The sequence below is a fragment of the Octodon degus genome, unplaced genomic scaffold, assembly GCF_000260255.1.
Source record: "Octodon degus isolate 3935 unplaced genomic scaffold, OctDeg1.0 scaffold00036, whole genome shotgun sequence".
Taxonomy (NCBI): domain Eukaryota; kingdom Metazoa; phylum Chordata; class Mammalia; order Rodentia; family Octodontidae; genus Octodon; species Octodon degus.
Genome location: NW_004524612.1, coordinates 8,415,904 through 8,429,666, shown reverse-complemented (window position 1 = coordinate 8,429,666; position 13,763 = coordinate 8,415,904). Strand labels below are relative to the sequence as shown.

The window sequence follows — 13,763 nt, the reverse complement described above, 5'->3', positions numbered from 1 at the left end:
GCGCAATTGGGAGACTGAGGTGTGAGGTGACCACCTTCCCGGCCAGTGAGGCTGCAAAGCCCACGGCGGTGGGGGCTCGTGCCTGAGCCCTCTGGACTGCTAGCCTCAGGCCAGGCTGCCCAGGCACTGGGGATGGGGCCACGGGAGCTCTCAGTGCTTGACTGCTCCTGCGGGCTTCTGCTTTATCCCTGACCCACACAGACCTGCCTGCCTCAGTGCAGGGTGTGTGGCTGGCAGGAGGAAGGAGGAGGGCACCGTCCCTCTTCCAGGGTCAGCTGCTCCTACCCTCAGGTTCGGGGCCCCATCGGCTGGCCCAGGGCTGAGCTCCAGGTACAGAGCAGAGTTAGGGTCGCAGGTTCTGGCTTGGGGTGGGAATTCCCAGAAGCAACCTTAAAAGGAGGAGCCTCCCTCCAGGGGGTAGGGGTGGGCTTGGCTTGAGCAGCCTCTGGTGCTGGCTTAGCCTCATCACCCCTTGCCACCAGGAAGGAGGGGTTAAGACCTCCCTGCCTGGGCAGCTAATAATGGGTGCAGCCGGTTGGGGCTGAGGAGGAGGGAAAGGTGCACCTGAGCGTCTTGGGAGGAGAACAGAAAAAAGCTTCCTCCGGCCTCTGCAGTCTCCTTGGAGAAATAGGGACAGTAATACCTCAGGGTGTTGGAGGGCTGCATGAGGTGTGGCTTTTTTTTTTAGACAGGGTCTCGCTGTGTAGTTCAGGCTAGGCTGGCCTTGAAATTGTTCTGTAGGCCAGGCTGGCTTTGAACTCATGGCAGTCCTCCTCTGCCTAAGACTCCAGAGTCTTGGGATTATAGGCATGTACTACCATCCCCTGGGAGAGATGCAACATTTAGCAGATTCAAAAAATCTGTAATACATTCAGGGCTTTGACCTTTGGACTTTGATCCAGCTCCATTGAGCCCTCCACCCCAATCCCTTAGGCCCCTGTGCCCCACTTGTGTCCCCTGCCTGGGAGTGCAGAGCCCAGCTGCTTCCAGACTTGGCCTCTAATCCTCCTTTGCTCTGTACTGAGCCAGCTGTCACTTAACAGTTGATGCTACTGAGGCACATTGGTAGGTTGTTTGCTCAGATGAGCAGGCCAGGAGTAGGATGAGCAGGTTTCCACACAGCTTGTAGCCACACCCTCCTTGATGCTGGGCAGCTCTCCTCTGTCCCCTTGTGCAGAAAGGTAGGTGATGAGGGCAGGCCGTGTAAGGGGGGATGTTTTAGGGCCTTGGAGGAAAGCCCTGCCCAGGCTCTGGCTCCCTGGAGCTCTCATTGTGGATGTAGACTTATTTATCTAACAGCTCATTGGGAGGTGAAACTCTCACCTTCCTAAGCTCCACCAATCCACATAGCGGTCTACCACCCTGTCCTGCACACAACCACCTGCAAACACCAGAAGGAACCTGCTGGCTCTGGCCTGTGCCAGCAGGGGACCTTACAGCTCCACCCAGAGTGAGCTACCAGAACTGATTTGCATCAGGTGGTGTGAGGTCCCCCCCCCCCAACTGGGAGAGTCCAGGGTTTTGGAATCAGGCTCAGAGAATGTCAAGACTGGCAGGGATCTCAAATCATCATCTGGTTCAACCAGCTTGGTCCATTTGATGTCACCCAGAAAGGGTAGATGGCTGGACTCACATCCCATAGCTGGCTGGTAGCTTGACTGGGTAAGGGGCCAAGTGCCCAGCCACCTAGAACAGAGCCCTCTCACCTTCAGACACGCACCAGCCTGTCCCACCTCGCAGCCTGTGCTGAGCCTCCTGGCCAGTTTCTGCCTCACATTCTTCCTTCTATTTGAGGCCTGCTTTTTTTTTTTGTGTGTGTGTGGTACCGGGGATTGAACTCAGGACCCTGTGCTTGCCAGGCAAGGGCTCATTCTACTGAGCTATTTCCCTGGCCCTTGAAGCCTGCTTTTTTGATTATTATTAATTTTTTTTTGATATAGGGTCTCACTATGCAGCTGGGACTTATAGTGATCCTCCTGTTTCAGCCTCCCTAGCGCTGGGATTACAGGTGTGGACCACCACATCTGGCTTCAGTGGCCAGCACTGTGCGCCTGGGTTTTGGGGGCCAGCACAGCATGTGGTACTGGGGGTCAGGACCTTGCACTTGCCAGGCAGGTGCTTATGCTGCCATGCTATCTTGCTGAGGTCTGCTTTTTAATCTCTATATCTTTGGGGGAAGTTTTCCCCAATCCATCTCTCCATCTGGCTCCAGCTTACTTTTTTGGGAAAACTTTGACTTCATAGCATCTCTCCACCAGCTCCCAGGAAGGGTGCTATTAGCTACCCACATCCAGCCCTCTTCACCCAAGGGTCAGATGGAGCCACAGGTCAGAAGGGATAGCTCAGACCTGGGCTTCCGTGCTAGAGGAGTGACCTGAGGGTGGAAGGTGGGTGCTGGGGTTCATTCACCAGTGCCTAAGGCCTCTGAGCCTGAGCATCTCCCTCCTGTTGGTGGGGACAGGGCCTGCTTTCACTGACCAGCCTCAGTCTCCATGGTAACAGATGCCAGCAGTCAAGCTTGGCCTTGGGGATCTGCCAGGAGCTGGTCCCAGGGGGCTCTGGGGCATGGCAGGGTAGCCCACTTCACGGATGAGTATCTTTGGCTCCCTGTTCCTTCCCACCAGCACCTGCAGGCCTGCCTTTCTTGGCTTTGTGCCTTTATCCCCATGGGAGAGCCAGTGATGGGCTCCGAGAGTGTGTGTGTGTGTGTGTGTGTGTGTGTGTGTGTGTGTGTGTTAGCACTGAGCACACCATCTGCCTGGAGTCTGGACTTGATCTCCAACCGTATAGGCTGTGTGACCTGTGGCAAGTCTCTTCACTCCTCTGGTCTTGGGTCCTTCACCTAGAAAAAGGAAACTGCCACTAGGAATGTCAGCTTAAGGATTTATGGGGAAATATGAAAGCCTTTGAGAGGGGGACTTGTAGGTGGTTCAGCACTGGCCAACTTTCTTCCTAGGTCCCAGGGACCTGGGAGAGGGGGAGGGCTCATTAACAATGGGGGGGGGTTGCAGGCAAGCAGGGATGTGAGAAGTAGCTAGGCCGCTGTAGCTGAACCCCACCCCCTAGTGCCAAGTTCAACACCCCCCACCTGGGGCTGTCTCTCACCAGGTCCTCTTAACAGACCAGGCGCTGCGGAGCTCCCCTGTGGACCTGCCACTTGTCACCACCTGCTCCTGCCCGAGCCCACCCCACTCCTGTCGAAACACCGAGGGATTGTGTAGGGGAAGGGGAAGGGGCACAGCCAGTCTGTTTGATCCCTCCTGGTTGCCCGCAGATCCAAATCTGAAGAGCCAAGTTTACCTGTGGGGTGTGGAGTCTGTACTTGCCTGGGGACAGGAAGTACCTGCTGAATGACTACCTGCTTGGTTAGCACTGTCCCTGGAGACTCCCCTTGAACCTTCCCCAGTGGACTTTGTTCTAACTCCTGCCCTAAGTTTAGGAGATTTCTGCGTGCTGTAGCCCACCTCTCCCCTGAGAACGTAGAGTGCTCAGATGCAAAAGCCCTGACACCCTAGCTGGCACAATGGTGCACACCTATAATCCAGGCGCTCTGGGAAGCTGAGGCAGGAAGACCAAAAATGTGAGCCCATGTGGAGCAATTTAATGACTGAGAATGACCCTGTCTCAAAATAAAAGATAGGGGTTAGGGAGATAGCTCAGTAGAATAAGTGCTTGCCTGGTAAGTGCAAGGTCCTGAGTTCAATCCCCAATAAAAAAAAAAAAAAAAGATGGGCTAGTGAAATAGCTTTGTGCGAGACCCTAGTGGGTTAGAATACTTGGCCTCCTTCCTCAGGAATCCTTGTTTAAGCTCTCTGAGCCTCAACTTTCCTCATTTGTGAAGTGGGGCTGATATCACCACCCTCAAGGGACGTGATAGCACTTAACGCGTCAGCGGCTGTCACTGCGATTGCCTCCAGACAGGTCCACTCCTGTCTCAGCCTCTGCATGCTCTTCTCATCGCCAGGAGCATCCTCTGCCCTCCCCTGCTGGTCAGCCGCCTGCTCCAGCGGCCTTTTCGGACCTAACCAACAGCCTTTCCCACCAGGTGTGCGCCTGCTCTACATCCCAGAGCACTGGACAGGAACTGAAGTTTAGATGCTGCTTTTCTTTCCTTGGGACAACAGGCAACTAGCAGGCGAGGTACCGATTCTGTCCACCATGCGTGTCTGTGGCCAAAGCCTGGCTCCGGGAGCATCAGCTGCCTACCAGGCACCCAGAAAGCTTACGGGAGACTAAAGCCTGGTGCTGCACTTCCCACATCGAGACCAAAGACCTAGGGGATCCTGGGACCCTTACCCAGGTCACTTAAACCCCAGTCAGGGGTTGCTGTAGAGGGGCAGAACCCTGCATGGAGTAGCCACCAGCGGGGCCCATCTGCTGCCCGCCTGGGACAGGCCTCAGCCAGGATCACCTGCTGGTGCCTGGGGCTCCAAAGCCATGCGCTGGCCAGGATAGGGTAGGAGGTCTGAGCCCGACAGTGCCAACTACCCCATCGCTTGTCTATTGGCCTCACCCAGCACTTGGCTGGCACACACGGTCTGTGCCCTAACATGGGAAACCTGGGAGGGTCGTGCCCCAAGGGTTCCAAGGAGGAACAGTAACCAGGAAGCTCCACATCTGTAATCCAGACCCTGTCCATAGGTACAGAGGGACAGAAAGCCCCAGGGCTAGCGGGGGCTCAGCAAAGGGGCGTGGCCGATAGGGGGCGTGGCCGGGAGGAGGGGCGGGGCGGCGGGCGCAAGGGCCCCGTGCTGGCTCGCTGGCGTCCCCTGCAGGCTGCAGGCCTGAGGCAGAGAGCAAGACAAAGCAAACTTTATTGTGGCCCTGCGCAGCTGGCTAGGGCTCTCTTCCGCAGGGCCTTCTGGCCCTGGGGGTGTGGGGGTGCAGGGCTCCTGTGTGGACCTCACGACACTGGGGGTCATACGGAGGGAGGGATAGGGGGTCGCGCCGCAGCACGGCCGGAAGAAGAGGCCTCCAGGATCACGGGGTATCGAAGGTGCCTTTCTTCTTGGTCTCCAGCTTCCTAGGTCTTTCTGCCGATTTGCCCTGTGGGGACAAGGGACACCCATTTTTGTTCTACCCCAGTCTCCCCAAGACCCACGCCTCACCCGCCTGCTCCCACTCACCTTCTTCGAGGGCGTCTTGTGTGGAACACCGCACCTAACCAAGGGGGAGTGCTCAGCTTGAGGCCAGAACAATCTGGTTCACAAACAAAAGCGTCTGGCAGCATTTTGTTTGTGTTTAAAAACATTACATCTATGAGCTCCACAGCGATCACCTTTCCACACAAACATGGCCATCTTTTCCAGAATAGTGAAAAAACTTAGGCCCGTGAACCGAGGTACCAATATAATCTCTCTCGGCTCATTCTTTGGAAGAAATTGCCTAACTGAAGGAGGTCAGAAGACAGCATTTTCATGCTTAAGAGAGCTGTGCCAACCTCCAGGGCTGTCACCTCTGTGCCTACACTGCTTTCTAGCACAGCTGTAAACCCAGAATTTGGAGGCTGAGGCAGGAGGATCACAGGTTCAAGGCCAGTATGGGGAATTTAGCATAACCTTGTCTCAAAATAAAAAAAAAAAAGTGATAGGGGGCCGGGGAAATGGCTTAGAATAAGCTCTTTCCCGGCAAGCTCAAGGGCCTGAGTGCAATCCCCAGTTCCACCAAAAAAAAAAAAAAAAAAAGTGCCAGATGCGGTGGTGCCGGTCGAGGAGTAAGGATCAGGGAGTTCGATGCTGGCCTAGTCTTCCTGTGTGAGTTCAAGTCCAGCCTAATCTACATAGTAAGACTTTGACTCTAAATACATACATAAATTGAAACTGAAAGGGCTGGGGATATAGCTCAGTGCCTTCTGGTTCAATCCCCAGAAGCACAGAACAGAACCAAACTTTTTTAAGGATGGAAAGTTACCTTGCCACCTCCTCATCTTCTCTTTCCACCTTTTTCTTCTGGGAACCAAAAACCATCAAGCATTAGTACCAGTAGGGTGAGGCCTAGGCCAGAAGCCTCTCCCAAGCCGCATTCACAAGCTCTCAGCTGGACCCTGGGCAGGCCTTGGGGGCCCAGAGACCCCCATGCAGCGCCCAGGGAATGTAACAACCTCCATCCTTTCCCCACCTTGGCAGCACTGGTCTGCTTCTGCGGTGCTGGCCTTTTGACCTGTTTGGTGGGAGTGTCCTCTATGGACACTTCTGCCTCATCGTCTTCTTCCTCTTCTTCCTCCTCCTCTTCTTCCTCCTCCTCTCCTTCCTCCTCCTCATCTTCCCAGACAGGGTCTGAAGTTTCTGCAGCTGCACAGGCAGGTGTGGGGAGACCTGAGCTCTAACTGAGCTCCAGACTCTATGCTCCGGTCCTGTCCCAGACCTCTGTCCTGGGAGACCCCCATGGGGTTGAGAGCAGTCCCCTGCCACCTGCCAGCACAGGGCACGCATTAGAACGTGCAGAGGGTGGGGCTGGAGGCAGGAGGGGCTGGTGAAGGCAGCGAAGTCACCGGGGTGCCCTCAAGGCTGTGCTTCAGTTACTGGTAGCGGCATGGGTACTAAGCGCTGTGCTTAGTGCTCCTCAGGAGTTCTGCATTTGTCCTACAGTCGCTCTTGAGGACAAGTCCTGCTGAGGCCACAGAGGATGTGGCAGTAGGGGTGAGGAGCTTCTGGGCTGGGGACTGTGCCACCACCTCAGGCTACTGGCAGTGGCATCCCCTTGGGGCTTTATCCCTCGGTGCCCGAGTCCCCAGGGTAGCCCTTCTCCTGGGCTGGCTTGCAACACTCACCATGATACTCCTGGCCACTAAGGAACACAGGGCCTGAGCCGACCCGCAGCTGGAATGTGACTGGGGGAGCCAGCGAGACACCTGCCATGGCCACCTGCAGGAGGAGGGGACAGAGGACTCAGGCTGGTGTAGGGCATCCAAGCACCCGTAGCACACACCCTCCTGCTGAGACAGGGTCCTGTGGGAAGAGCCCCATCCTCGTCTTCTCTGGGGACCATGAACTGGCTTCCAGGCCTAGGGCCAAAGGCACCCTCCTTCCAGGATGTGCCATCCTTCAGCCCGTGCATTGGACATGGGCACTGTGGGAGGTGCTTAGGGTTAGATGAGGTCATGGCTGGGGCTTATGATGACATCGTTATTATTTTGAGACAGGGTCTTGCTATGTAGCCCAGGCTGGCCCAGCCTCCTGAGTAGCTACACCTAAAGGAAGATACCTTCATGTTCTGGCTCAGATTTTCTATAATAAAGACTTTTTTTTTTTGGCAACTGGGAATTGAACTCAGGCCATTGAAAGTGCTTATTCTACTAAGCCATCTCCCTGGCCCTTAAATCCTCTAATTTAGTTATACTTTTTGAGTGTCTGTTATATACCAGATACCATATTAAGCGTTTTATGTGCTTTATGTCTTTTTGGCCCAGTAGTGGGATTAAAGCCAGGGCCTTCATACTGAACTACATCTCCAGGCCTTTTAAAATTATTTTTTGGGGGCCAGAAAGATGGCTCAGTAGAATAAGCGCTTGCCTAGCAAGTGCAAGGGTCTGAGTTCAATGCCCGGGTCCACCAAAACAAACAAAACAAAACCCAAAACACCCCAAAACACTATAAATAAATTAAATGTGCATCCTTCAGATATTTGGTGGCTTTTCTGATACTCATGTCCTATATATCTGTGATGGCCTGGGCAGTTTCACCAGCATTCTTAAGGTGAACAGAAAGATCTGAACCTTTAAAAACAATTTATAAAAAAAGAAATTTTGTCTTTTTAAGACAGGATCTCACTATGCAGTTCAGGCTGGCCTTGAGCTCACTTTGTAGCCCTGGCTGGTCTCGAACTCACAACTATCCCCCTGCCTCAGCCTCGCAAGGGCTGTGAGTGCTGGGATCACAAGTGTGCACCATCACACTTGCCACAAGACACCTATGACTACAGAGAAAGCAGCAGAACCTTAGTGATTAATGGACAACTTCTGGGTCAGACTAGGACATGGTTGAGGCTGGAACTCAGGGAAAGTTAGAGGGGCCAGAAGTGAGGCAGCCCTGGGGAGGGTGTCCTGGCAGGAGCCTTGGGTGCCACAGGCCTGAGTTTCCCTAGCAGAGGACAGCTGAGCCCTGGGCCACATGTGGCTGCTAGGGAGAGGACAACAGGACCTGGGTCAGCAGCCTGATCACAGCTGCCTTTGGAGGTTTTATCCAAACACTCAAGAATCCCTAGAGGGGAGGGGGACATATGAATAAATAATTTCAATAAACACCACAAAAGGCCGTAGGAAAGGGAGACAGATCCTTTGGAAATGGAAAGGGATTAGAGACAGAAGGACGGATAGAGAGGCAAAGCACATGTACGTGCTCCCAAGAGTATGTGAACATGGTGTATTACAAATATATACTAATAATTTTTTTAAAAAGTAAGCCAAGTTTGAGGCCAGCCTGGACAACATAGTAGACCCTATCTCAAAAATAAATATTCGGGCTGGTGAGATGGCTCAGTGGTCTAAAGCACCTACTTAGAACAAGCTTAGCAAAGCACAGTGACCACGGTTCAATCCCCAGCACCACATACCAGCCAGCTCTGCCCCCTGGTGGGCTGAGCTGGCCACACACGCGCACACACACACACACACAAATAAATAAATAAAATTAAAAAAATATTCATTAATCCCTCAAGGAGGGCTGGGGAGCAGCAGATGTTATCAGGAAAAAGCAGCAGAATGGGAGAGTTCTTGCTAATCACATGATTAGGGACTTGTATGCAACACATATAAAGAACCAAGAGTTCAACAGTAGAAAGATAAATATTAAAATAATTAAACCCACTAAGAGAAAACCTTTGAACAATTCAAAGAGCAAATCTTTGAATAAATAGTTTTTCAAAGATGCACAAACAGCCAATATGGAATGAGTTGAGTTGAGGTGTAAGATCAGGGAGCAACAGGATTCTCAAACGCTGCTGCAGGACACAAAAGGAGAGGGTGAAGCAATCCGGGAGATGGACTTGAGTGGTGCTTACCCCACAGCCTAGCAGGTCCAGGCCTAGCAGTGTGCCCAGGAGAAGAGAAACGGGTCCACATGAAGACTCACATGCCAGTGTTCACTGTGGCTTCACGCACAACACTTTACACCTGGGAACTAGCAGGTGTGTGGCTAGTTAGGGTGGAATACCGCTCCAACATTAAAAAAAAAAAAAAAAGAGCGCCATGCAGTTTTACCCATGTAGATCAGTCTCAATTCGGCCAAGTGAAGAAGCAGGCCACATACAATTCCATGTAAGAGAAATTCTAAAAGGGGCAAAGCTACCTGTGGTTGCACATGCCTGTGATCCCTCCACCTGGGAAGGAAGCTGTGACAGGGCTGTGAGTTGAAGGCCAGCCTGGGCTACAGAATGAGTTCAAGGCCAGTTTTGGCTAGAGACAGACCTGACGCAAAAACAAAACACCCAGCAAAAAATAGTTTAAAAACATACTAATCTCATACCAGTCATTCATTCAACTCATTCATTCCACAGAGTCCCAGCCTAGGACAGGCACTGCTACAGGCCAAAGGGAAACTGATGCTGGTGGCCACGGATCCTGTGGGAGCAGGTAGGGAAGAGCTCTTTGTCCGAGTTCCAGAAAAGGAATCCCTGAGGAAGCTCATGGGATAAGCATTCCAGGCACAGGAGATGGAAACGCAAGGTGGATGTGTGCAGTGTTCAAGGTGAGGCAGAAAAACCAAAGGGTTTCAGCTGTGTTAGGGAGGGGGCGAGCCCATGCTGCGGTCTGGACGGCTACGAGGTAGGCAGCCAGGGTCCAGGGGACATGTGATCAAGCCCACTGGATTTGCTGGAAGATCAGATTTGGAAAGGGAAAGAGACATTTGTCCTAATTGGAAGAAAAACCTCTTTACTGGGTGGGGATGGGGTTGTAGATAAAAACCAAGAAATTTTCTTTTTTCTTTTTTTTTTTTTGCGGAACCAGGGATTCTACTCAGGCGCTTGAGAAGCGCTTATTCCACTGAGACATGAGCCATTTCCCCTGCCCTAAAGTCTTTTTTTTTTTTTTTTTTTTTTGAGAAAGGGTCTCGCTATGTAATTTAGGGTGGCCTAGAACTCTCCGAAAGCCTCCTGCCTCAGCCTCCCGAGGGCTGGGATTACAGGTGTGTGCCACCACACCTGGCCGTGAGCCTTCATTTGTGTGAAGGGCTTTTCACACCCCTGCAATGGAGGAGAAGAAAGGAGGCGTGAGGGCACTGCCGAGGCCCTCTCTCACAGCTTCTCGGCCTGGTTTACAGTTGTTGCTGTTCAGGAAACGAGGAGTCTCCATCCTCGGTTCCTGAGGCCTCTGCGCTTCCACCCACATGAGACAACTTATCGGCCAGCCTCATTGAAGAGTACAGAAGTAAAGGCAGAAGGAAGTCTCAATCTATGAGAAAAACGAATGCAAAATTTATATGATCAAGTAGTGCTTATTCCAGGAATGAAAGACTAAAATACTTTGCATTTCATCATCTTTGTGGAATGGAGAAGAACCCAGGATCATGAGTGGAAAAGCATTTGATTAAGTTTAACCACTATTTATGATAAAGAGAAAAAGGCTTTTTTTGAAGCAGAGTAGGACTACACAGGGGCATCTTTTTAGCCTCACAAAAGGCATCTGGCAAACATTTCATATTTTAGAGAGACCCACTAGACACACTTTTAAAAAAAGCAGGAAGGAGCTGGGTGTGGTGCTGTATGTCTATAATCCCAACACTGGAAGACTGAGGCAAGAGGATAGCAAATTCGAGTCCAGCCTGGGTAATCTGTCTACTTACTGAGACCCTGTCTCAAAGCACAATCAAAAAAAGGGCTGGGGAGTAACTCTAGCATAAGGTCATGGGTTCATTTTCCAGTAAGGGGCGGAGGAGATCAGGAAGAAAAGGTACCAAAGATATCGACCACTACTGCAGTTATCTGAAAGGGACACTATGGGTTTCCATGGTGACACTCATGGTTTTTGAACTTCAGAATGATATGGAAGCCATATCAAATTGTGAATTTGGGATTTCCCCAGGCTACTGTGATCCCCTCAGTCTCTCTGATGAATTCCAAGATGAATTATTGCAAACAAGGAATTTCTGGTTACAGAAGTAGTAAGCAAATCAGCAGCATCCCTATCACCCGCACAGGCGGGCACATGTGGGCACTCACCATGGGCAGGACTGAGGCCTTCAGCGTGGCGATGGTGATGGTGGGCGGTTTCTTGTCCTCTGGCGTTGCCGTGGGCACAATCTCCACACGGTTCACCTCATCCCGGCTGGCTTTCTCTCCCAAGCAAATCTGAGAGGTTGACAGACGCATCTATCACTCCCGGGCACGCGGGAGCCGCCCATCACCTGTTGGGAGGGAAGCATCCCCCCTCCGCGGGTACCCACCGCACTGAGCAGCAGCCTGCAGCCCTCCTCCACCTGGGGCCGGAAGGTGCAAAGCTTCCTCTCCAGGTTGAGCTCGGCGCCTGGCAGGGGGGCGAGGAGCACAAGTGGGCAGGAGGCCAGGGAGGCTCCCAGCAGCCAGTAACCCGGCTCCGGGACCCAGCCCTGCTCACCCCAGGGCACGGTCCTCCCTGCCTTGTACTCTATGCTGCTGGAGCTGCGGCGCCGCATGCTGGGGCACGGCGGGGCGGCCGGGCAACCGTGAGGACGGGGTTCTGTAGCGCGGCCGGCCCTCTGGGGGCGTCGCAGTGCCGGCTCCCTGCTGCGTGATGCCCGAGCCAGCTGGCAGATGGGAGGGCAGCTCCTGGAGGACAAAGGCCCGCTGCCCGCTGCCCCCAGGAACTAGCACCGCAGCGCTAAGGGCTGGAGAGAGCCGTCCCCACCTCGCCTTGCCGCGCTCAGGTCAGCCCATGGGTCCTCGCGGGCCCCCTGCAGCGAACCGACTCCCTGGAGGGTAGCTGCCTGCACCCACGAGGCTATTAAGCGCCAGGGAGAAGGGGGTGGGGTCCAATCAGCCTTCCAGAAGCGGACCTGCCCGCCCTCTCGTGTTTTCCCGCCTTCGCCGTGAGCACCTGCAGACTGTTAAAACCCTCATCGCTGGGCCTCCCCTCCCTTCTCCCCTTGAAGCCTGCAAGGGCCAGAGAATTGGCATGTCTAACAAGCTCGCAGGTGAAGTTGCTGCTGGCCCAGGAGCGCTCTGTGAGGGTCGCTCAAGGTGGGGGTTTACTGAGGACGGCAGCAGTACCGGGAGGGACCACACTGCGTGTCTTTAGAGACGCCAAGGTGTGATGTCCAGGAATTCTGACGGCCCTGAATTTTCACCAACATCAGGCGTTGTCAGTCTATGTGATGTAGGCCCTTCCAGCGCATGCATTTCACTTGCTGGTGTAGTTCACTGTGATTCTCAATGGGTATTTCCAAGCCAGGCTTGATAGTGCACACCTGAAACCCCAACACACAGGAGGCCGAGGCGGGAGGATCAGTTGGAGTTTGAGGCCATCCTGGGCTGCATAGTGAGCTCAAGGCCAGTATGAATCACATAGTGAGATCTTGTCTCAAAACAAGGGGTATCTTGAATAACAAACTTCAACTTGATAAAGCCCAATTTTTTTTTCCTCCATTTTTGGTGCTGGCACTGAACCCGGTAGAACGAGGCAAACCTTCTCTTATCAAACTACACCCAGATCTTTCGTCCTTTCTCTATGACACATTCTTGTGGTGTCTACAGCTATCACTGCCTAACTTTTTAGGGCCTGAAGTTTTTTTTTCCCTAAGTTTTTCTAGAAGTTTTCTTGTTCTAGCTTTTATTATTCTCTAAAAGTTTTGGTTTTGGAGACAGGGTCTTGCTATGTAGTTCAGGCTGCGCTGAACTCAGCAATCCTTCTGTCTCAGTCCCCTGAGTGCTGAGATTACAGGCATGTGTAGTACTCTAGGCTCTACTATACATTTTGAGTTAATTTTTGTGTATAGTGTTGGGTAAAGATCAATGTTCACCTCTTCCCCCAGTGCATATCCAGTTCCTGGAGGACCAATTTCAGAACATATTCTTTCCCTGTTGATTAATGTTGGCATCTCTGGTGAGAATCAACCAAATATGTCAGCCTGTTTCCAGATTTTATTCTGTCTCATTGATTTTTATATCTATCTTAGGGCCAACACCACACTTTTATTATAGCTTTAGAGTAAATTTTGAAACCAGGAACCCTTCAACTGTTCTTCTATTTTAACAATATTTTACATACTTGTTTGAGATAGGCACCTGTTTGCATCTTATGTAATTTTATAGTGAGCTTATCAATTTTTACAAAAAAGGCTTTTGAGCTTTTTCTACTGGGATTTTGTTGAATGTGAAGATCAATATGAGGGATGGGGAGCTAGCTCAACAATCTAAGCATCTGCCTGGCAAGCACAAGGACCCAGGTTCCCCCCATACTGCATGCTGCGCCAGCACCACGCTGAGCCGGCCACCGAAACTGGGCAAGACAGTACTTGTCTGCAATCCCAGCGCTAGGAAGGCTGACAGGAGGATCACTGTAAGTCCAAGCTGCATAGTGAGACCCTGTACCAAATAAATAAATAAATAACAATAAAGATCAATATGGGAATAATTCGCATCACAGATTTTTTCTCACTTCAGTACTGGGGATTAAACATGGCCTCATATATCCTGCAGTGCATCATCAGCTCCAATGTCCCATTTCTGAGTCTTCCCTTCTATAAATATGTTACAATCTACTTAGATCCTTGAACATTTTCATTTTTCTTTTTTTGTCTTGGAATTGAACTCAGGACCTTGGGCTTGCCAGGCAGGGGCTGTGTTACTGAGCT

At 52.1% G+C, this 13,763-nt stretch overlaps 1 protein-coding gene across 1 annotated transcript; it reads right to left on the bottom strand.

Moving 5' to 3' along the window:
* Positions 1-4,934: 4,934 nt before the first annotated feature.
* Npm2 (nucleophosmin/nucleoplasmin 2) lies at positions 4,935-11,606 on the bottom strand. The gene is made up of 7 exons (XM_023714622.1): positions 11,379-11,606; positions 11,155-11,283; positions 6,770-6,863; positions 6,118-6,284; positions 5,911-5,948; positions 5,127-5,199; positions 4,935-5,046 (listed from the first exon to the last, which is right to left on the bottom strand). Exons 1-7 carry the CDS (start codon positions 11,604-11,606, stop codon positions 4,981-4,983), a joined length of 795 nt encoding a protein of 264 aa, XP_023570390.1. The 3' UTR covers positions 4,935-4,980.
* Between the last annotated feature and the right edge of the window lie 2,157 nt (positions 11,607-13,763).